At 46.5% G+C, this 23,379-nt stretch overlaps 1 protein-coding gene across 1 annotated transcript; it reads left to right on the top strand.

Annotated features, from left to right (window-relative positions):
- The first annotated feature begins 2,978 nt into the window (after positions 1–2,978).
- LOC120935723 (acidic repeat-containing protein-like) lies at positions 2,979–23,137 on the top strand. Its single transcript, XM_040347782.1, has 5 exons — positions 2,979–3,100; positions 3,194–3,351; positions 20,467–20,873; positions 20,965–21,526; positions 23,076–23,137. Exons 1-5 carry the CDS (start codon positions 2,979–2,981, stop codon positions 23,135–23,137), a joined length of 1,311 nt encoding a protein of 436 aa, XP_040203716.1.
- The last annotated feature ends 242 nt before the right edge of the window (positions 23,138–23,379 follow it).

Here is a 23,379-nt window from a genome sequence, read left to right on the forward strand (position 1 = left end):
CACCCTGTACGTAGCACCCTCTCAACCCTGCACCCTGTACGTAGCACCCTCTCAACCCTGCACTCTGTACGTAGCACCCTCTCAACCCTGCACTCTGTACGTAGCACCCTCTCAACCCTGCACTCTGTACGTAGCACCCTCTCAACCCTGCACCCTGTACATAGCACCCTCTCAACCCTGCACCCTGTACGTAGCACCCTCTCAACCCTGCACTCTGTACGTAGCACCCTCTCAACCCTGCACTCTGTACGTAGCACCCTCTCAACCCTGCACTCTGTACGTAGCACCCTCTCAACCCTGCACTCTGTACGTAGCACCCTCTCAACCCTGCACCCTGTACGTAGCACCCTCTCAACCCTGCACTCTGTAGGTAGCACCCTCTCAACCCTGCACCCTGTACGTAGCACCCTCTCAACCCTGCACTCTGTACGTAGCACCCTCTCAACCCTGCACTCTGTACGTAGCACCCTCTCAACCCTGCACTCTGTACGTAGCACCCTCTCAACCCTGCACCCTCTCAACCCTGTACGTAGCACCCTCTCAACCCTGCACTCTGTACGTAGCACCCTCTCAACCCTGCACTCTGTACGTAGCACCCTCTCAACCCTGCACCCTCTCAACCCTGCACTCTGTACGTAGCACCCTCTCAACCCTGCACCCTCTCAACCCTGTACGTAGCACCCTCTCAACCCTGCACTCTGTACGTAGCACCCTCTCAACCCTGCACTCTGTACGTAGCACCCTCTCAACCCTGCACTCTGTACTTAGCACCCTCTCAACTCTGCACTCTGTACATTTAGCCACATCCCTTTAAGCCCCTCCCGCTGCTAGGCACTTGACCATGCCCACAAATTACTGCAACGTAGTGTGCCACAGGTTTTTTTACTCCTCCGGTGTGCCTCATTCTGAAGTTAAAAAGTTTGGAGAGATATGCCTAATCATCCCTGTGCCTTGTCTGTGTTTCAAATGTTTTGTTAGTGCTAAATGCCTGCATCATCTGCCCTGTCCCTGTGTAACTCAGTCACCACCACTGGGGCTGGTAAAAACAGCTGTGCTTGAGGTGTTTGAGCAGGGAACTAGGACCTCAGCTGCGGAGTAAGCCAGCTGCATTTGCCGATGCAGCTTCTATAGTTCCGGCAGCAGGTCCCCACAGGCGCTGGCAGAGTGATCTACATCTGCACTCCGCACCCCCTCCGGCCTCTCTCTCCCTTGGAATGGAAGCAGCGGACTGGAGCCTGGAGAGCGGCAGACGAATGGCTGCAGCCCGCTGCTAGTTCGAGGTGAGGTGACTGGTGAAGGGGGGAGGTCTGTGTTGAAGTTGGCGTCTGTGCTGAAGGGGGTCTGTATAATGTAAAGGGGATCCAGAGGTGCAGGGTGCTGTGTAATGTAAGGGGGTCCAGTGGTGCTGTGTAATGTAAAGGGGTCCAGTGGTGCAGGGTGCTGTGTAATGTAAAGGGGTCGAGTGGTGCAAGGTGCTGTGTAATGTAAAGGGGTCCAGTGGTGCAAGGTAAAGGAGTCCAGTGGTGCTGTGTAATGTAAAGGGGTCCAGTGGTGCAAGGTGCTGTGTAATGTAAAGGGGTTGAAGCTGTTATAGCTGCAAAGGGTGGGCCAAGTCAATTTTAAACCCTATGGACTAAGACTGGGATGCCATTAAAGTTTGTGTATATGCAGGTGTACCAATACTTTTGTCTGTTTGAGCTTTGGGGTGCACACCCTAATGCAATAGGCTGCGCACGCCTATGCACCAATCTACTGTCTAGAGAAGTCTGGGCGGAAGTAGTCTTCATGGAAGATTTGCAGCCAAAAAGCCATACCTCTGACATGGAAACAAGGCTAAGTGACCCAATTATGCACAAAAACATACTGGGGTGCAGAAAAATGGCATCAGGCGTTCTGGACTGATGAGCAAAAATCTTAATATTTGGCTGTAGCAGGAGGCAGTTTGTACACCAAGAGGGTTGGAGAGTGGCACAATAATGAGTGTCTGCGACAACAGTGAAGCATGGTGGAAGTTCTTTGAATATCTGGGGCTGCATTTCTGCAGATGATTTGGTCAGGATCAATAGTGTCCTCAATGCTGAGAAATACAGGCAGATACTTATCCATCATGTCATACCATCAGAGAGGTGTGTGATTGGCCCCAAATGTATTATGGTCTAGAGAAGCGCTCTTGGGTCTCATCCTCAGACGTACATGCCCCTGTCCTCCTTTGTGCTTTCCATAGATGTTGTCCCCTCAAACCTGGTGGCCCTCCAAGGAGGAGGGTTCATTGAGGAGCGGCTGCTCAGCTGTCGATTAATTGGCAGCACTGTGAGTCCTTAGTGACTCACCTGGTTATCATATCCTGCTCATTAACAACCCCTGCTGGTTATTTAAGCTGCGTGGATTAGATCTCCTGTGACTTCGCCTTGATCAACATATCTAGAGACTCTCTGCTGTGTTCCTGTTGAAGACTTGCCTGGCTGACATCCCTTCTGATTCCTGAGCCTGTCTGCTGCTCTGACTATGCTGATCTCTGTCTCCCTGACCATATTCTTTCTAATGAACCAGGTACTGTATGTGCCCAAGAAACCTACGGGAGTCAATGATGGATTGTACTTCATACTCCTCATAGTTCTCAACCTGTACTGGGTGAGGACGTGGCACTGAGGTGGTGAAGTGCTTGCACACCAAAGGTTTTAATAAGGAGACATGGAATGCATTAGAGATACGCATATTAGAGGGAAAGTCTAAAGCGTAAGACACTGGGTTAATCCTGCGGAGAATAAGGAAAGGCCCAATAAACCGAGGTACCAATTTCAGGGAACACGGAGTCTGAGGTTGCAAAATGACAGACAGACCCTCTCCCCAACTTGGTAGGAAGGTGCAGGTTGGCGCTTGTGGTCAGCAATGAGACTGTACCTATCAATGGCAAGTTGCAAGGACTCTTGGACCTGTACCCAAGTGGAACAAAGACCACGGAGATGCTCCCCTGACGCATGAATGCTCTGAGGAACAGATTAGTCAGGCAACATGGCTTGTTGGAAACCATAGTTCACCATAAATGGGGACAATCGGGAAGCGAAATTAACGGCACTATTGTGAGCAAACTCCGCCCAAGGTAAGAGGTCTGACCAGTTGTTATGATGGTCAGAAATATAGCAATATAGAAACTGCTCCAAGGACTGGTTAACTTGTTCTGTTGCCCCATTAGATTGTGTGTGATACACAAGAGAGAAGGAAAGCTAAATTCCCAACTGTGCACAAAACCTGGATACAAACTGGCTACCCCTGTCCGAGATGATAACATGGGTAGCCCATGTAATCGAAAGATCGCCCAAGCAAAAATGGATGCCAGTTCTTTGGATGTAGGTAACTTCTTAAAGGGGTTGTAAACCTATGTGTTTTTTCACCTTAATGCATCCTTTGCATTAGGGTGAAAAAACACCTTGCAGTGTCCGGCCCCCCAGCCCCCCCGTTTTACCTACCTGAATTTCTGTGGGCGCGTCCCCGCCATCCTTCTCTCCACGGAGTCCCAGCTTTGATTGCATAGATTCATAGCAGGACAGCCATTGGCTCCCTCTGCTGTCAATAAAATCCAATTGAGCAGAGGCCGAGTCATAAACTTGGAGTCTATGGACCCCGAATGTATGACTCAGGAGCGCGCCCGCAAGGTAACCCCCTTGGGAAAGAGCTTCCCAGAGGGGGTTATCTAATGCGGGGAGGAGCAGCGAGAGCGGCCATGGGACCCCAGAACACGTGGATCAAGGACACTGTGCAAAACGAAGTGCACAGTGGAGGTACTGTATGACATGTTTGTTATTTAAAAAAAAAACACAGACCTTTAGTGTCACTTTAAGGATAACTGTGTTGCCCGGGGAGTTGGGTAACTCCACAATAAAATCCATAGACAGGTAGGTCCAAGGCCTCCCTCCATTGGCTTCTTCACCCCTACTGAAAAAGTCAATGCTTTGACGATATGCGTCTAGGGGACGGAGCCTGCATATTGATGTTACATCATGGCCATCTTGAGACCTAGCCTCTGAAATGTGTTTTCAGCTTGCACGGCTTACGATGCCATCTTTGTGAGTTTTATACCTTACCTTTTTTATAAATTATTAAACATTTTAACCACTTGCCGACCGGCTAACGCTGATATACGTCAGCAGAATGGCACGGCTGCATGCCGTGTGGTCCGTGACCATGCCCGCGGGCCCCAAGGTCCGCCAGGTGCCCGCGATCGTGTCATGGAGCTGCAAAATGGGGAGATTTCCCTGTTCTGCCTAGTGACAGGACAGTGATCTACTGCTCCCTGTCATCGGGAGCAGTGATCACTGTCGTCTCACTTGTAGCCCAGCCCCCCCCCCCACAGTTAGAATCACTCCCTAGGACACACGTAACACCTTCATTGCCCCCTAGTGTTTAACCCCTTAAAAATGGTACCAAAATAGTGTTAAAAGTGTCCGATGTGTCTGCCATAATGTCGCAGTCACGATAAAAAACACTGATCGCCGCCATTAATAATAAAAAAGAAAATTGTAATAAAAATGCCATAAAACTATCCCCTATTTTGTAGACGCTATAACATTTGCGCAAACCAATCAATATACACTTATTGCGATTTTTCTTACCAAAAATATGTTGAAGAATACATATCAGCCTAAACTGAGAAATAAATTTGTTTTTTTATATATTTTTGGGGGATATTTATTATAGCAAAAAGTAAAAAATGTTGTTGTTTTTTTCAAAATTCTCACTCTTTTTTTGTTTATAGCGCAAAAAATAAAAAACGCAGAGGTGATCAAATACCACCAAAAGAAAGTTCCATTTGTGGAGAAAAGGATGTTAATTTTGTTTGGGCGCAATTGTCATTTAAAGCGACCCAGTGCCGAATCGCAAAAAGTGCTCTGGTCAAGAAGGGGGGACACTGCTGATTTGACTCAAGCACAAGCATTTTGGATTTTTGCACCGTTGATGTATTGATTTTTTGAATTCACTTCAATTAGTCACAGATATTATATATGAACTTTAAGCAACATATGTTTATTGATTACCATTTTTAGTTACACTTTTATTATTATTGATGTTTTTTATAGCGCAGCACTGTCTATTGATTATTGGTACACTCTATAACCCTGAGGGTTGAACGGAAAAAAAAAACCTGACAGATTGCTGGACTAACACAAGTGATCTACCCCGCCTATCAGTGCCTCCTCATCAGTGCCTCCTCATCAGTGCCCATCAGTGCAGCATATCAGTTATCAGTGCCCATCAGTGCCGCCTGATCAGTGCTTCCTCATCAGTGCAACCTCATCAGTGCCCGTTCAGTGCAGCCTCATCAGAAAAAGTTTTCCGTCTTTTTTAATTTGTTTAGCAAAAAATAAAATCACCATTGGGTTTTACCCACTTCCTGACCAGGCAATTTTTTGTGATACAGCACTGCATCGCTTTAACTGTCAATTGGGTGGTCGTGCGACGCTGTACCAAATACAATACCAAATACAATATGTATTCTTCTACATATTTTTGGTAAAAAAAAAATCGCAATACGTGTATATTGATTGGTGTGCGCAAAGGTTATCGTGTCTACAAAATAGAGGAACGATCTATGGCATTTTCATATTTTTTTTTTTTACTAGTAATGGTGGCAATCAGCGCTTTTTAGCGGGACTGCAACATTGTGGTGGACAAATCTGACACCAAGTAACACTTTTTGGGGACCAGTGACACTAATACAGGGATCAGTGCTAAAAAATGCACTAATCCCTGTATAGATGACACTGGCAGAGAAGGGGTTAACACTAGTGGTGATCTTTCTGAATGGGGGACAGATGCAATACAGGAAAGCTGAGATTGTGTTTCAGCTTAGCTGAAACACTAGATGTCGCTATCCCTCACTGACAGATCAGTGGTGTGCCTTGTTTTTGTCTCCACTGAACGATCGGCAGGTCACATCGGCCATCGTGGCCGCCGGACCCGCTGATTTGCTCCCGCTGTGTCCAATCACATCGGGAGCGGAGCTCCGTCAGCACACGCCCCGAAACTGCATGCACAAAATCACGTGCAGGTAAGTGATTTTGCGCAGCCGAGCCGCCCTGCCTCAGTATATGTACGGTGGGCGGTCAGGAAGTGATTAAAGCAGAGTTCCACCCAATAATGGAACTTCCGCTTTTCGGAACCCTCCCCCCTAGTATCACATTTGACACCTTTCAGGGGGAGGGGGGAGCATATACCTGTTTAATACAGGTATTTTGCTCCCACTTACGGTCATAGATACCCAAGCCACCTGCGGGTATCTACGGCACTCCCCCCCCCCACTGTCTTCTGGGAGACACACAGGTCCCAGAAGACAGCAAGGACCAGTGGCATCGCGCAATGTGAGTCGCGCATGCGCAGTAGGGAACCAGGAAGTGAAGCCACGAGGCAGCATCCGAGAGCTGAGGGATCCATCGGTTTCGGGTGCCGAAATCACGGGCGCCCTGGACAGGTAAGTGTGCTTATTTTAAAAGTCAGCAGCTGCAGTATTTGTAGCTGCTGACTTAAAAAAAAAAAAATTGGCGGACCTCCGCTTTAAATACCACCAAAAGAAAGCTCTATTTGTCTCAAGAAAATAATAACAATTTCATATGTGTACAGTGTTGTATAACTGCGCAATTGTCATTCAAAGCGTGACAGTAGGGATGAGCCGAACATACCCGGGTTCGGTTCGCATCAGAACGTTCGAACAGACCGCGGGTTCGCGCGAACATTTAGAACCCCATTGAAGTCTATGGGACTCGAACGTTCGAATTCAAAAACGATCATTTTAAAGACCAATATTCAATTTAATGTTGGTAAACGTCTTTCAGAACCCGGGTCTTGCCCCAGGGAACATGTATCAATCGAAAAAAATATTTTAAAAACGGACGTTTTTGCGGAGCAGCGATTTTAATGATGTTTAAAGTGAAAAAAAAAAAATGAAAAATTCCTTCAAATATCACACCTGCTGTGTGTCTCTAGTAGTGGCACATGTTTAGAAATGTCCCTGCACAACATTAAATTATTATAAGAACAAAGTCATTTAATACTGGTTGCGCACGTGCTGTGTGGGAACAATATCTCGATTATTTTAGGGGTGGTGGGGGGGTGGCATTATCTTTTTGGGAAAGCAAAATTGTAGAAAAAAGGGCACCCCTCAAACATACTGTAATTGTAGCGCAACAAAGAGCCACGTGCAAAGTATTGCATCAAAAATTGTTATTAGGCGCCCTTGTTACACAGGGGCATAAAAATGTGTCCGTAGGCGCAACATAACACTGCAACCCCTCCCAATATCTGTAATTGGAGCGCAACAAGGAGCCACGTGCAAAGTATTGCATCAAAAATTGTTATTAGGTGCCCCTGTTACACAGGGGCATAAAAATGTGTCCATAGGCGCAACATAACACTGCAACCCCTCCCAATATCTGTAATTGGAGCGCAACAAGGAGCCACGTGCAAAGTATTGCATCAAAAATTGTTATTAGGTGCCCCTGTTACACAGGGGCATAAAAATGTGTCCATAGGCGCAACATAACACTGCAACCCCTCCCAATATCTGTAATTGGAGCGCAACAAGGAGCCACGTGCAAAGTATTGCATCAAAAATTGTTATTAGGTGCCCCTGTTACACAGGGGCATAAAAATGTGTCCGTAGGCGCAACATAACACTGCAACCCCTCCCAATATCTGTAATTGGAGCGCAACAAGGAGCCACGTGCAAAGTATTGCATCAAAAATTGTTATTAGGTGCCCCTGTTACACAGGGGCATAAAAATGTGTCCATAGGCGCAACATAACACTGCAACCCCTCCCAATATCTGTAATTGGAGCGCAACAAGGAGCCACGTGCAAAGTATTGCATCAAAAATTGTTATTAGACACCCCTGTTACACAGGGGCAGAAAAATTAGGCCTTAGGCCACGTGCAAAGTATTGCATCAAAAATTGTTATTAGACGCCCCTGTTACACAGGGGCACAAAAATTTGGCCTTAGGCCACGTGCAAAGTATTGCATCAAAAATTGTTATTAGACGCCCCTGTTACACAGGGGCACAAAAATTAGGCCTTAGGCCACGTGCAAAGTATTGCATCAAAAATTGTTATTAGACGCCCCTGTTACACAGGGGCACAAAAATTAGGCCTTAGGCCACGTGCAAAGTATTGCATCAAAAATTGTTATTAGACGCCCCTGTTACACAGGGGCACAAAAATTAGGCCTTAGGCCACGTGCAAAGTATTGCATCAAAAATTGTTATTAGACGCCCCTGTTACACAGGGGCACAAAAATTAGGCCTTAGGCCACGTGCAAAGTATTGCATCAAAAATTGTTATTAGACGCCCCTGTTACACAGGGGCACAAAAATTAGGCCTTAGGCCACGTGCAAAGTATTGCATCAAAAATTGTTATTAGGCGCCCCTGTTAAACAGGGGCAGAAAAATTAGGCCTTAGGCACTGGTGGCGGAGCACAGAAAAACAAAATTTCTTACTAGCTAACAGCATGAAAAGTGAGGAGGAGAAGGATATTCCATCAGCAGCACAACAGGACAGTCACTCAGCATCAGCAGTCTCAAAGGGATCTGATATTTCAACACAAAATTCTTATTCAGTAACATCAGCATCAGGTGCTTGGTAGCCGGTGTTGATCCAAGCCTGATTCATTTTGATGAAGGTCAGTCGATCAACAGAGTCGGTGGAGAGGCGTACCCTGTGATCGGTCACAAAGCCTCCAGCAGCACTGAATGTACGTTCTGAAAGAACACTGGATGCAGGGCAAGCCAGTAGCTCAATTGCGTACTGTGCAAGCTCTGGCCAGTGATCCATCCTCAAGACCCAGTAAGCCAGAGGATTTTCCGTGGGGAAGGTGTCCAAGTCGGATCTTGCCGCTAGGTATTCCCGGACCATGTAAACCAGACGCTGGCGATGGTTGCTGGAACCGGTCAGACCTTGGGGCTGCGGATTAAAAAATTGTCTGAACGCATCGGTCAGACGGCCACCTTCTCCACCGCTCCTTCTCTGACTCACCGAAGCCTCAGCAAGACGTTGTCCAGGGCCAGGTTTTGGTAATCCCCCCGGTTCTGGGAACGCATTGCACAGACCCTTCTGCAAGGCCTCCCGCAGTAGTTTCATCTTCTGCTCCCTCTGCGATGGCAACATAAGATCCGTTACCTTACTCTTGTAACGTGGATCAAGGAGAGTTGCCAGCCAGTAATGATCCCTCTCCTTGATAGCACGTACACGAGGATCCTTACGCAGGCTTTGCAGAATCAGGGAGGCCATGCAGCGTAGGTTTGCAGAGGCATTCGGGGCACAGTCCTCTGGGTCACTGAGGACGACCGGATCCTCAGCCACCTCATCCCAGCCACGTAAAAGTCCACGTGTTCCTTGGGACTGTAAATGATCCCTTGAAGACTGCTGCTGTTGATGCTGAGTGCTAGGCTCCACCTCCATGCTGCTGATACAATCCTCCTCCTCCTCCTCTTCCTCATCCTCCTCTTCCTGTGTTCCAGGTGGGCAAGCAGGAACAGTGTCTGGATAAAGGGGGCCTTGAGAGGTAAGGAAGTCCTCCTCTTCCTCCCTCTGTTCTGCCTCAAGGGCCCTGTCCATTATTCCACGTAGGGTGTGCTCCAACATGTGAATAAGCGGGACAGTCTCACTGATGCATGCACTGTCACTGCTCACCATCCTCGTGGCCTCCTCAAATGGTGACAGGACAGTGCATGCATCCCTGATCAAGGCCCACTGGCGTGGTGAAAAAAACCCAAGCTCCCCTGAGCCAGTTCTGCTGCCATATTGGCACAGGTACTCATTGATGGCCCTCTGCTGCGTGTGCAGCCGCTGCAGCATGGCCAACGTAGAGTTCCATCTGGTGGGCATGTCACAGATTAGGCGGTTCTTGGGCAGGTTGTATTCCCTCTGGAGGTCTGTCAGCCGAGCAGTGGCATTATATGACCTCCGGAAATGCACACAGACTTTCCTGGCCTGCCTCAGGACATCCTGTAAGCCAGGGTACCTGCCCAAGAACCGCTGCACCACCAAATTGAGAACATGCGCAAAACAGGGCACATGGGTGAGTTTTCCACGTCGCAGGGCAGAGAGGAGGTTGGTGTCATTATCGCTGACCACCATTCCAGGCTTCAGCTGGCGTGGCGTCAACCACCTCTGAGCCTGCCCCTGCAGAGCTGAAAGAACCTCTTCCCCAGTGTGGCTCCTGTCTCCCAAGCACACCAGCTCTAGGACCGCATGGCATCTCTTGGCCTGCATTCCTGCGTAGCCCGTCGTACGCCTACGGAGCACGGCTGGTTCTGAGCCAACATCACCACAGGAAGAGGCCACAGAGGAAGAAGAAGAGGAGGGGGTGGAGGAGAGAGGTGTGTCACAAGCAGTTGTAGTGTTTTGGAGGCGTGGTGGTGGAACAAACTCCAAAACTACTGTGCCTTGACCTGCGCCCTTCCCAGCTGCCAGCAGAGTCACCCAATGGGCCGTAAAAGACAGGTAACGTCCCTGTCCATGCCTGCTGGACCATGAGTCAGCGGTAAGATGCACCTTACCACTGACCGCCCTGTCCAGCGAGGTATGGACATTGCCTTCCACATGCCGGTAGAGAGCCGGAATCGCCTTCCGTGAAAAAAAGTGGCGTTTGGGTACTTGCCACTGAGGTACTGCACATTCCACAAACTCACGGAAGGGGGCAGAATCTACCAACTGAAAAGGTAGCAGTTGAAGTGCTAGCAATTTTGCTAAGCTAGCATTCAACCGCTGGGCATGTGGATGGCTGGGAGCGTACTTCTTTCGGTGCTGCAGCAGCTGGGGCAGGGAAATTTGTCTGGTAATATCAGTAGATTGGCCGGATGTACTACCACTACTACGTTGTGACACACCTATTTCTACACCTTCGGTGCAGGCTGCAGAGAGGACTAGGGGTCTAGTGGGGTTTGAGGTCACAGAAGGGCAAGGGGAGGACCGCTTTGGTCTTTGGTGTGGGTCTTTCTGGTATGCCTGCCAACGAGCTGCATGGCAGGTCGACATATGTCTGGACAAGCATGTGGTGCCCAAGCGGGTGATGTTTTGGCCACGCGAGATACGCTTGAGACATATGTTGCAAACAGCAAAGGTAGCATCTGATGGACAGGTTTCAAAAAAGGCCCACACCAAAGAACTTTTGCTGTACCGTTGAGACACAGCAGCGCCACGTAATGCAGTTGGTGTACTGCCCTTAAGCTGACCCCTGGAGGGCTTCCTGCCTCTTTGAAGATGTGCCTGTGCCTCGTCCTCTTCCTCCTCCTCCTCTCTCCTACCAGGCACCCAGGTAGAGTCAATGACCTCATCATCCCCTCCCTCCTCATCATCACTGGCGACAACCTGGCAGTATGCTCCAGCTGGGGGAACATCACTCCCAGATTGTTGTCCCTCTCGGCCACCCCCTCTCCCTGGGCTCACATCAATGCCTTCCTCTATCAGTGTTCCGTCATCGGAGTCTTCAAAACGCTGTGCATCTTCAGCTAGCATGTACCCAACACTGTGTTGAAACAGTTCGGGGGACTCCTCAGGAGGACACGGTGGGACTAGGGAAGGATTGTGTGATCCCATTGTGCAGAGGGTAGAGGACGCCTTGGCAGCTGCTTTGCCAGACAAACTATAATCAGTCTGTGTGAGAGAGGATGAGGAGGATGAGGACGGCTTGGTCATCCACTCAACTAATTTCTCAGCATGTTGAGGCTCAACACGGCCAGCTCCCGAAAAGAAGGACGAGCGGCCACGGCCACGTGCTGAAGAGGATGCACCACATCCATCACCAGCGTTACCTCTAGATGCAGAGCCTGCTTGCCCTCGTGACTCTCTGCCTCTCTTTGTCCTTCCAGCCATAGTTATGCGTTCAGGTGTTATGTAACAAAATAGTCGCTGTCACACCGACTGCGTTCAGATGGTATTAAACAGCAACCACACAGTAAGAGCGACTTGGCTCAAGTGTAAAGTAACAAAGTAGTCGCTGTCACACCGACTGCGTTCAGATGGTATTAAACAGCAATCACACAGTAAGAGCGACTTGGTTCAAGTGTAAAGTAACAAAATAGTCGCTGTCACACCAACTGCGTTCAGATGGTATTAAACAGCAACCACACAGTAAGAGCGACTTGGCTCAAGTGTAAAGTAACAAAATAGTCGCTGTCACACCAACTGCGTTCAGATGGTATTAAACAGCAACCACACAGTAAGAGCGACTTGGCTCAAGTGTAAAGTAACAAAATAGTCGCTGTCACACCGACTGCGTTCAGATGGTATTAAACAGCAATCACACAGTAAGAGCGACTTGGTTCAAGTGTAAAGTAACAAAATAGTCGCTGTCACACCAACTGCTTTCAGATGGTATTAAACAGCAACCACACAGTAAGGGCGACTTGGCTCAAGTGTAAAGTAACAAAATAGCCGCAGTGACACCAACTGCCTTTAGTTGCTATTAAACAGCACGCACGCAGTAATAGCGACTGCGTTCAAATGCGATTTAACAGCACGCACGCAGTGACACCAACTGCCTTTAGTTGCTATTAAACAGCACGCACGCAGTAATAGCGACTGCGGTCAAATGCGATTTAACAGCACGCACGCAGTGACACCAACTGCCTTTAGTTGCTATTAAACAGCACGCACGCAGTAATAGCGACTGCGGTCAAATGCGATTTAACAGCACGCACGCAGTGACACCAACTGCCTTTAGTTGCTATTAAACAGCACGCACGCAGTAATAGCGACTGCGGTCAAATGCGATTTAACAGCACGCACGCAGTGACACCAACTGCCTTTAGTTGCTATTAAACAGCACGCACGCAGTAATAGCGACTGCGGTCAAATGCGATTTAACAGCACGCACGCAGTGACACCAACTGCCTTTAGTTGCTATTAAACAGCACGCACGCAGTAATAGCGACTGCGGTCAAATGCGATTTAACAGCACGCACGCAGTGACACCAACTGCCTTTAGTTGCTATTAAACAGCACGCACGCAGTAATAGCGACTGCGGTCAAATGCGATTTAACAGCACGCACGCAGTGACACCAACTGCCTTTAGTTGCTATTAAACAGCACGCACGCAGTAATAGCGACTGCGGTCAAATGCGATTTAACAGCACGCACGCAGTGACACCAACTGCCTTTAGTTGCTATTAAACAGCACGCACGCAGTAATAGCGACTGCGGTCAAATGCGATTTAACAGCACGCACGCAGTGACACCAACTGCCTTTAGTTGCTATTAAACAGCACGCACGCAGTAATAGCGACTGCGGTCAAATGCGATTTAACAGCACGCACGCAGTGACACCAACTGCCTTTAGTTGCTATTAAACAGCACGCACGCAGTAATAGCGACTGCGGTCAAATGCGATTTAACAGCACGCACGCAGTGACACCAACTGCCTTTAGTTGCTATTAAACAGCACGCACGCAGTAATAGCGACTGCGGTCAAATGCGATTTAACAGCACGCACGCAGTGACACCAACTGCCTTTAGTTGCTATTAAACAGCACGCACGCAGTAATAGCGACTGCGGTCAAATGCGATTTAACAGCACGCACGCAGTGACACCAACTGCCTTTAGTTGCTATTAAACAGCACGCACGCAGTAATAGCGACTGCGGTCAAATGCGATTTAACAGCACGCACGCAGTGACACCAACTGCCTTTAGTTGCTATTAAACAGCACGCACGCAGTAATAGCGACTGCGGTCAAATGCGATTTAACAGCACGCACGCAGTGACACCAACTGCCTTTAGTTGCTATTAAACAGCACGCACGCAGTAATAGCGACTGCGGTCAAATGCGATTTAACAGCACGCACGCAGTGACACCAACTGCCTTTAGTTGCTATTAAACAGCACGCACGCAGTAATAGCGACTGCGTTTCTGTGCAATTCAATAGCCCAGTTGCATTAACAGCGACTGCGCTTCTGTGCAAATAAATTGCACACGTGCAGTAACAGGTAATGCGTCTGTGTGTGCAATTAACTAGCACACGTTAAATAACACAGAATAATTATATTTAAAGTAAATCCCTAATGCAGGCAATACAACACGTTAGAGCGCTGCATGTAGAACAATCTCCTGCCTGATAGATAAACTAGCTGAGCTGTACAGTTTATAAATATATTGACAACGCCTAAGGATGTGAATATATTCTCTACAAACTGTACTTTTAACTATACTGACTACACTTCCTACTCTATCTATCTATCTATCTATCTATCTATCTATCTATCTATCTATCTATCTATCTGGTTAAGACACTGTGTCTCTATCTCTCTATCTCTCTCTGTCTGACTGACTGATCTTCTCTAGAACCGCCAACACACTACACTAGGCAGCCGTGCAGGCTGCCTTTTATAGTGGGGGGCGTGTACTAATCCCCCTGAGCCATAATTGGCCAAAGCCACCCTGGCTTTGGCCAATTATGGCTCTTCGTTTTTTGAGCGCTGTGATTGGCCAAGCATGCGGGACATACAGCATGCTTGGCCAATCATCAGCGCTCAACGCCCCAGTGAATTATGGGACGTTTTGCGTCACTCGAATTTGGCGCGAACGACCCGTTTTGTTCGAGTTTCGACGAACGATCGAACGACCGATGTTCGAGTCGAACATACGTTCGAATCGAACGCGGAGCTCATCCCTACGTGACAGCACTGAAAGCTGAAAATTAGCCTGGGCAGCAGGAACGGGGTGATTGAAGTTGGTAATATACTGTATAATAGATACAAAGCTAATAGGGAGAATGGGACCTCCTTAAAAAGGCCACCCAAACTCATGTGCAGAGACTTCACCAACAGTGTTCCTGAGAGATATAGGAAACTGTCAGGTGGCTTAGCACTGCAGCATCTGCTAAAATATGAAATACAGTTGAACCTTGGATTACGAGCATAATCCGTTCCAGGAGTATGCTCGTAATCCAAAGCATATAAAAGCAAGTTTTCCCATTGAAGTCAATGAAAACAAAAATAATTTGTTCCGCATTGACTTCAATGGGATGCAATACAGAATGCGGCCAGAGGTGGGGGTGCCAGAGGGCGCCGAAAACAGCCAAAAAGACCTGAGGACACTTTGGCTCGTTTCCTGCGCCCCCGAAACTCAGGCCAAATTAGGTACTGGAGGCCAATGTTCAGCCTTTCTCGGCTCCTGCGCCCCCCTACCTCAGGTCAAATGAAATACTGCAGGCCTATTTTCGGCTCTGCTCGGCTTCTGCGCCCCCATATCTCGGGCCAAATTAGGTACTGCAGGCCTATTTAGCTTGAATTATGCTTGTCTTGCGTGTCAACACTCTCAAACCGAGTTGCTCGCAAATCAAAACGCTCTCAAACCAAGTTATTCTTAAACCGAGGTTCCGCTGTATCAGGTTTGGGTGGAATAACCCTTGAAAGCTGGTTGTTCATATGCAGCTGGCAATAATCAACTAGTTCAGAATGGGTTATACGTCTGCAATGTATTGCCGGACAAGTACAGTCTGGAGGAGTCCACATGGCTGCAATGCCTGTAGCCTCAATATCACTTCTATTAAATATATATTTTGGCTTGTAGACTTCCGCTTGTTATAAAATGGCATTAGTGGCTTCTTCATGCTGTGTCCTTCAAATTGATATTTAATTCCCCATAAAACTGTTTTTCCTAATTCTACTCTCAGTGAATACCTTTGAGCTAAAGCGTTTCTGAAATTTCCCAGGACCTGCATAAATAAAACGATGAAGTGTGTATATATGATGGGTGTAATTTGTTATTATAGATATTCAACATAATGAAAGGGTGAGTCCCTGTCTCAGCAGGAAACCTCTGATTGTGACCATGCATTTTAATAACGTGTGCAATTGCTGTTTTAAATGCATTCCCATTCACAGAAGCCATGTGAACTACATGTGTTTTTGTTATCCATGATGGATTGAGAACTGTGCTTTATCAAGAACCTACGGGCTGTAAGATTTCCAGCCAGACTCTGTGGTTCGCACAGACAAAATGTTTGGCTCAGCTTTTGGCACCAGTCGTAAGTACTGTCAACCACAACAATTTATGAGTGGCTTACTTTATATTGAAGCCGGATGGCAACCCACTAATATATGGGAATGTGCACGCATCATTACATGCTGCAGGCCATAGGTAGCTAATTGCTTCTGCAACACAGCTATTTATTTTTTTCTACTACAGACCTTATGTGAAAAATATTTTACAAATGCAAATAAACCTCAACTTAGAAATTTGATATTAGTATAATCATATTCTGGAAGTTGCAAAAATAAAGATTTTTTTCGCTGTTTAAAGTGTTTCCAACTGTTAAATCTTACAGCAGTAAGTGTGGATGAAAGAAATTTGGTATAAAACAAATGAAATACGGAAATGTTATGTTCAGCAGCAGCTCCATATGAAAACAAAAATGGTTCAGGGCTGGTTTACATGCTGCGCTTGTTACTGCAATGCACATTACATGTGTAGACCTATAGAGGTGGCCTTCATTTTAAAGCGGTTGTATACCTGCAAAAAAATAAAATAAAAAATCTTGTAAGGCAAAGGCATAATGAGCTAGTATGCACAGTTAAGCATAAAATACAGTAAAACAGAGCAGAACAATAGAGAGAGAAGAATAAAAAGTACAGGTTCAGGTCTCTCAAAATGCGATGGCCACCTGTGCCGTGCTGTACCCTATGCTAATACTCCACTAGTGTGTGGTAGCGATGGAAACAGTCCCCGATGCAGTGACAAGGTTGGTCAGGACAGGAGGGACAATAATAGCGAGTGTCACGCCTATATCTGCTTTTTCTACAGACACATCTTCTTTGTGGTGATCTTTTGGCAGGGGTACCAGGAAGGACATCCGGAAAATGTCTCTCATGCAGCCGGCTCACTGCATTTGGATTGGGAATTTGGGCCAGAGCCAGTGGCATAGCGTGGGTTGTCAGCACCCGGGGCAAGGCAAGTAATTTGCGCCCCCCCTAACCTGCAGACTTAGACACTCCCCGAGTCCCTTCCAACAATACAATAGTTCTGACCAACCTGATTAATTTACTGACCATTACACACTACACTGACCACAATATTTTACTGTCCACTACACTGAGAACTATACTGACCACTACACTACACTGTCCACTACACTGACCACTATACTATGCTGTCCACTACAATGAGAAATACACTACACTGACCACTATACTAACCACTACACGGACCACTACACTACACTGTCCACTGTACTATACTGTCCACTACACTGAGAACTACACTACACTAATCACTATACTGTCCACTACACTACACTGACCACTACACTACACTGACCACTATACATTCCACTACACTACACTGACCACTATACTGTCCACTACACTAACCACTATACTGTCCACTACACTATACTGACCACTATACTGTCCACTACACTACACTGACCACTATACTGTCCATTATACTATACTGTCCACTACACTGTCCACTATACTGTCCATTATACTATACTGTCCACTACACTACAATGACCACTGTACTGTCCACTATACTGTGCACTACACTACACTGACCACTACACTACACTGTCCACTACACTGACCACTGTATTATACTGTCCACTGCACTACACTGACCACTATACTATACTGTCCACTACACTACACTGACCACTATACTATACTGTTCACTACACTACACTGACCATTATACTATACTGTCCACTACACTACACTGTCCACTACACTACACCGACCACTGTACTATACTGTTCACTACACTGACCACTGTACTATACTGTCCACTACACTACACTGACCACTATATTGTCCACTATACTGTCCACTACACTATACTGTCCACTACACTACATTGACCAACATACTACACTACACTAACCACTATACTACACTACACTGACCACTATACTACACTACACTGACCACCATACTACACTACACTGTCCTGCCTTCAGTATTCCCTCTCTCTTTTTCTCATCCCCCCGGGGCCAGTAACATGACTCTCACGAGGGAATCTCACTCACCTTCTTGTCCTGGCCTGCATCGGTCCGGCAGATAGGAAGTGAAGACGGCGGCGGCTCACATTTTTGCTTGTCTCCCCCGCGTTCTGCCTGACATGTTCAGTGTCCAGCGCACTGTGATTGGGCGTCATGTGCGGAGGCAGGACTTCAGGAGCAACCGCGATCCCGGACAGGCCAGCCCTATGCCTCACATGAAGAGGTTGAATGATTTCTTCTGTCACTTTCTCAATCAATCACGTTATTGATTATTCCAAAATCAAACTGTTATCTTAGGCAGGTGCTTACTGGAACTCCTGGTACTTCAACACATGATGACTGTAGGAAAATTGGATGGCCAAAAGCACCTGAACAGAGAGATGACAGTCCACATCAAGGGACACTGACACCTATAATCTGTTATATCCCCTGTATGTACCACATCACACTGACACCTATAACCTGTATGTACCACATCACACTGACACTTATAACCTGTTATATCCTCTGTATATACCACATCACACCAACAACTATAACCTTTTATACCCCCTGTATGTACCACATCACATCGACACCTATAACCTGTTATATCCCCTGTATGTACCACATCACACTGACACATATAACTTGTTATATCCCCTGTATGTACCACATCACACCGACACCTATAACCTGTTATATCCCCTGTATGTACCACATCACACTGACACATATAACTTGTTATATCCCCTGTATGTACCACATCACACCGACACCTATAACCTGTTATATCCCCTGTATGTACCACATCACATCACACCGACACCTATAACCTGTTATATCCCCTGTATGTACCACATCACACTGACACCTATAGCCTGTTATACCCATTTAAAGGAGAAGATCAAGATCCCCACTGCGGGAAAATCAGTTTCACCAGAGACTTCACAACCACGACATCTCCCAGAGATACAGAACTCAGCTGCACCAGAGACATCAGGACCCTGACGTTCCAATGGTATTCACGCCTTCTGAGGTCGATCGGAACCAGCCAGAGATGGGGAGCATCCAAAGCCCCCATCAGCTGCGCCAGAGACATTGGGACCCTGACGTTCCAATGGTATTCACGCCTCCTGAGGTTGATTGGAACCAGTCAGATCCGGGGTACATCCAGAGCCCCCATCTTCATGATCAGCAGAGGGAGGAGCATCCTGCTTGCAGAGTATGCCAACAGCAATTGGAAGAGGGAGCAGATATCCACAGACTGCCCTGCTCTCACCAGTTTCATGCCACAGGAGCGGGATTCCACCTGTCCCATCTGCAAGGAAAGGTTCCCTTCGCATATGACAGTAAGTGTCTTATACCTGTTTTTTTCTCCCACATTTTCAATACTGAGTAAAGGTGATTGTTTTTATTAGCTGGAGAAAATTATATAAACTTATTTAGTTGATTCAGACTTTTTACTTTTGGGAAACTCTTAATAAATGTATTTTCTCTCTTTTCACATATAGCGTACAATTGTCATAGAGAACTACGGAAACCTTAATATATAACGGTCCCTGGATCACTCTGGGCTAGCCGGGCCTCATTTTCCATCGGCTTTGACAACGGAGAGCCAACTTTACAAGTATTTCCAGGTAAAATATTAATACAATTTTTTTTTCGTTAGCCAAAAAAAAAGCCTTCTGCTGTGTGAAGGAATCTTGGGTTGGTTAAAAAATGAAGAAAAGCTTTATAACCATTCAGCAGAAACCGGCCCACATTCGGTCAGTGTGTACAGCAGTCTGTCCCACAGAAGCCAATCATTAAAAGGAATGTTGGGGGGGGGGTCCCCCATGTCAGAAAACAATAGCACAGCAGGGGAGGTCGTTGCACCAACCTTGCTTGTGTTGGTCTTTTTTTTCAACCTGCTGAGTTGAATGGAAAAAAAAATTGCAGTGTTTACCGGACATAGGAATCATGTCTGTTGATTTATTTAAATTGTCTGCTTAGCTGCCAGACAACATGCAGCTCTTAAAGGGCCAGTCCACACAAAAGTAATATCTAGGTGAAGAGGAGTGAAAAGAAATCTCCCTAATGGTTCCCCATTAAAAAGCAATAAAACGCCACACACATGGGGATCAATTCATCCTCTATATAGATATACAAATGAGTATATCATCTGTTGATGATCATATTTATTACAAAAATTCGGTTAGAATTTCATAAAATTGTCCTGTGTTTGTCCTGCCCTGGAGTTCCTTGCTCTACACATCTGTAGCAGCAGTTACAGAGGGGGGTGTATTCTACATATTGGATACTAAATATATTTAGTAACATACAGAATACAATAGAAGGACATTCTAGTACTACTGAGGACAATGTCTTGAGGTCACCGCTGTGAATTTATACAAATGAAAAAAAAAAGTAAAGTTAAGAAATAACATTTGGAACATGTCTTTAGCATTAGACAGGAGGAAAGTATCTCCAATTTAATAAACACCATTGTTTCTGCAGGCCAAGATTCTCCCATACCTCCAATCAGAGAATCCAGAACTTTAATATGGGCCCGTGAGCCTGAAGAACAACTGCTCCAGAGTTTCAGAAGCAATAAGAACCCTGACAGAAACAAATCTACATCTGACCAGAACCAGGCAGAAACGGAGAGTGTCCAGACTCCACCTTGTAACCAGGAGAGCAATGAGAACCCTGACAGAAATGACTCTACGTCTGACCAGAACCAGGCAGAACCGGAGAGTGTCCAGACTCCACCTTGTAACCGGGAGAGCGATGAGAACCCTGACAGAAATGACTCTACGTCTGACCAGAACCAGACAGAACCGGAGAGTGTCCAGACTCCACCTTGTAACCAGGAGAGCGATGAGAACCCTGACAGAAATGACTCTACGTCTGACCAGAACCAGGCAGAACCGGAGAGTGTCCAGACTCCACCTTTGTAACCGGGAGAGCGATGAGAACCCTGACAGAAATGACTCTACGTTTGACCAGAACCAGGCAGAACCGGAGAGTGTCCAGACTCCACCTTGTAACCGGGAGAGCAATGAGAACCCTGACAGAAATGACTCTACGTTTGACCAGAACCAGGCAGAACCGGAGAGTGTCCAGACTCCACCTTGTAACCGGGAGAGCGATGAGAACCCTGACAGAAATGACTCTACGTCTGACCAGAACCAGGCAGAACCGGAGAGTGTCCAGACTCCACCTTGTAACCGGGAGAGCGATGAGAACCCTGACAGAAATGACTCTACGTCTGACCAGAACCAGGCAGAACCGGAGAGTGTCCAGACTCCACCTTGTAACCAGGAGAGCGATGAGAACCCTGACAGAAATGACTCTACGTCTGACCAGAACCGGGCAGAACCGGAGAGTGTCCAGACTCCACCTTGTAACCAGGAGAGCGATAAGCTGCCTGAATGCAGCGTCTGTTTACTGGAAATAGAAGAGGAAGACAAAAGCTCTAGACTTCCCTGTTCCGACCAATTCCACGATGAATGCATCACCAGATGGATAGAGCAGAGCAGAACATGTCCACGCCAGGGTCAATCATCATATATGGGTAAGTGTCCTACATCTGTTAGTCTTTTCTATCACTTTTACTATTTCTGAGTACAAGTGATTGTTTTTAAATCTTTGGCAAAAACATTTAGAAATTATTTTGTTCTTTAAGAACATTTTCTGTAAGAAACCCTTTGAAAGATCTAACTTTTTTCTCTCACCTACAGTCTGCGTTTGATGTACCAAATTATGGACGGACGGACGGCCGTTATCAACCCTGGACTATTATCATCTCTACAGCCACCAGTTGGGATGGACTTCGATTGTGAAGCGCTAACTTTACGAATTCATACACCCACCAAAGATGAATAAGGGAACAGTTACAGCAGCAACTGGTAAGCCATGCCTGATAGAAGGATAGATTCCCCCCATTACAATATTATTCTTTCCAACTAGCAAAATGGTCACTTATTGGAAAATATGGATCCTTATCCTTGTCTGATAGCTTTGTGAATAAAGCCTATTGATCCCGTTATAGTGAATGTAATCTATGAGGTTTGCTATAATGTAGATCCTTGTTACAGAGCGGTTAGATGGATAAAATATTATAATAAATTGGTGAATCAGATAAATAAAGCCTTCTGCTCTGTGAAGGAAGTTTGGGTAGCTACAAAATGAACATTAGCTTTGTATTTGCACAGAATCATGTCCACCAACTGATTTGGATTGTCTGCTCAGATGCCAAAGGCTATATAGCTCTTACAGGGATAATTCACTAATATTTGATACCTCAATTGCTGGTATATGGTGGAGGTACGAGTGAAGCTCCTGGTGTCACCGAGAAGGACATGAGTAGAATCCATTTGTTTCCCAGGAAGCAAAAAAAAACTAACAGAGGTTCTAAGCTTTCCCTGCTCTATGGAAAACAACACAGGAAAAAAAATTATTGGGCGATTGATTAGCTGCTGTGGCTGAATCGGGAGATGGATGCAAGAGACAAGAACCTGTCCACTGTTTCGTTGTCGTAAATGCCTCCGTCGAAAAATGCCTCTGCTGGGCTGCGCATGCCCAGTATGGAACGGCACTCCCTCTTATTTCCTGATCAGTTGCTGTGATGCCGTGTAGATGCATGCTCAGATCGTAGGAGGCATTATCCGACACTATGCAAACAGCGGAGGGAGAATGTAATTGTCAGACTATGCCCTGCTACTGCGGGGTGTGTTTTGTGTGTGTTGCAGGGCAGCTTCAATGGTTGAATGGTGGGATTTGCCTGTGTCTAAGGTTGTATTGCAACACACACAAAATCTGCTGTTCAACACACTGAAGACGCCCTGCAACACACACAAAACATAATAATAACATAATAGCAATAATCTGACAATTACGTTCCCCCTCCGCTGTTTGCATAGCATCAGGTAATGCTGCAAACTATATGCGCATGCGCTATGTTCAGGTCCTGCCAGTTGAGGGTGACTTGGCTAATTCAGATTTGTGTCTTTTCTCTCAAAACAGCTTTGTTAACTGGTAGAATTATTTAGAACATTTATTTTTTCTGGTTAACTTTACTTCTTTTATGAAACCCTTAATACATGTTTCTTCTCTTTTCACAGATACAGCTGCTGAATTGTGGACAGATGATCATCATCGCGGACCAAGACATCCGTTTCCATAGATAGATAGATAGCTAGTGTGTTTGTTGTGTATGTTTGGTATGTAAGTTAAGTAAGGGGGTTTTCCGCCGGGCACTCCGGTTTTCTCCTACACCCAAAGACATGATTTATAGGGTGTGTGTGAATGATTAGATTAGATTAAAGTAGGGACTGGCCAGAGAGGGATTACTTTGACGCAGTTGGCCAGCTTAAACATGCACGGCAATGTGTGTGTGAACAACAAATCCCTGTTTTTATGCAAAGT

Source organism: Rana temporaria, chromosome 4, assembly GCF_905171775.1.
Source record: "Rana temporaria chromosome 4, aRanTem1.1, whole genome shotgun sequence".
Taxonomy (NCBI): Eukaryota; Metazoa; Chordata; class Amphibia; order Anura; family Ranidae; genus Rana; species Rana temporaria.

What these genes read in the sequence shown, in the direction of transcription:
- LOC120935723 (XM_040347782.1), top strand. Translation starts at nt 2,979, where the DNA reads ATGAATGCTCTGAGGAACAGATTAGTCAGGCAACATGGCTTGTTGGAA. An exon ending in TGCCAGTTCTTTGGATGTAG is followed by an intron (nt 3,352 to 20,466) that starts GTAACTTCTTAA and finishes TTGTTTCTGCAG; the next exon opens with GCCAAGATTCTCCCATACCT. An exon ending in GGGTCAATCATCATATATGG is followed by an intron (nt 21,527 to 23,075) that starts GTAAGTGTCCTA and finishes CTCTTTTCACAG; the next exon opens with ATACAGCTGCTGAATTGTGG.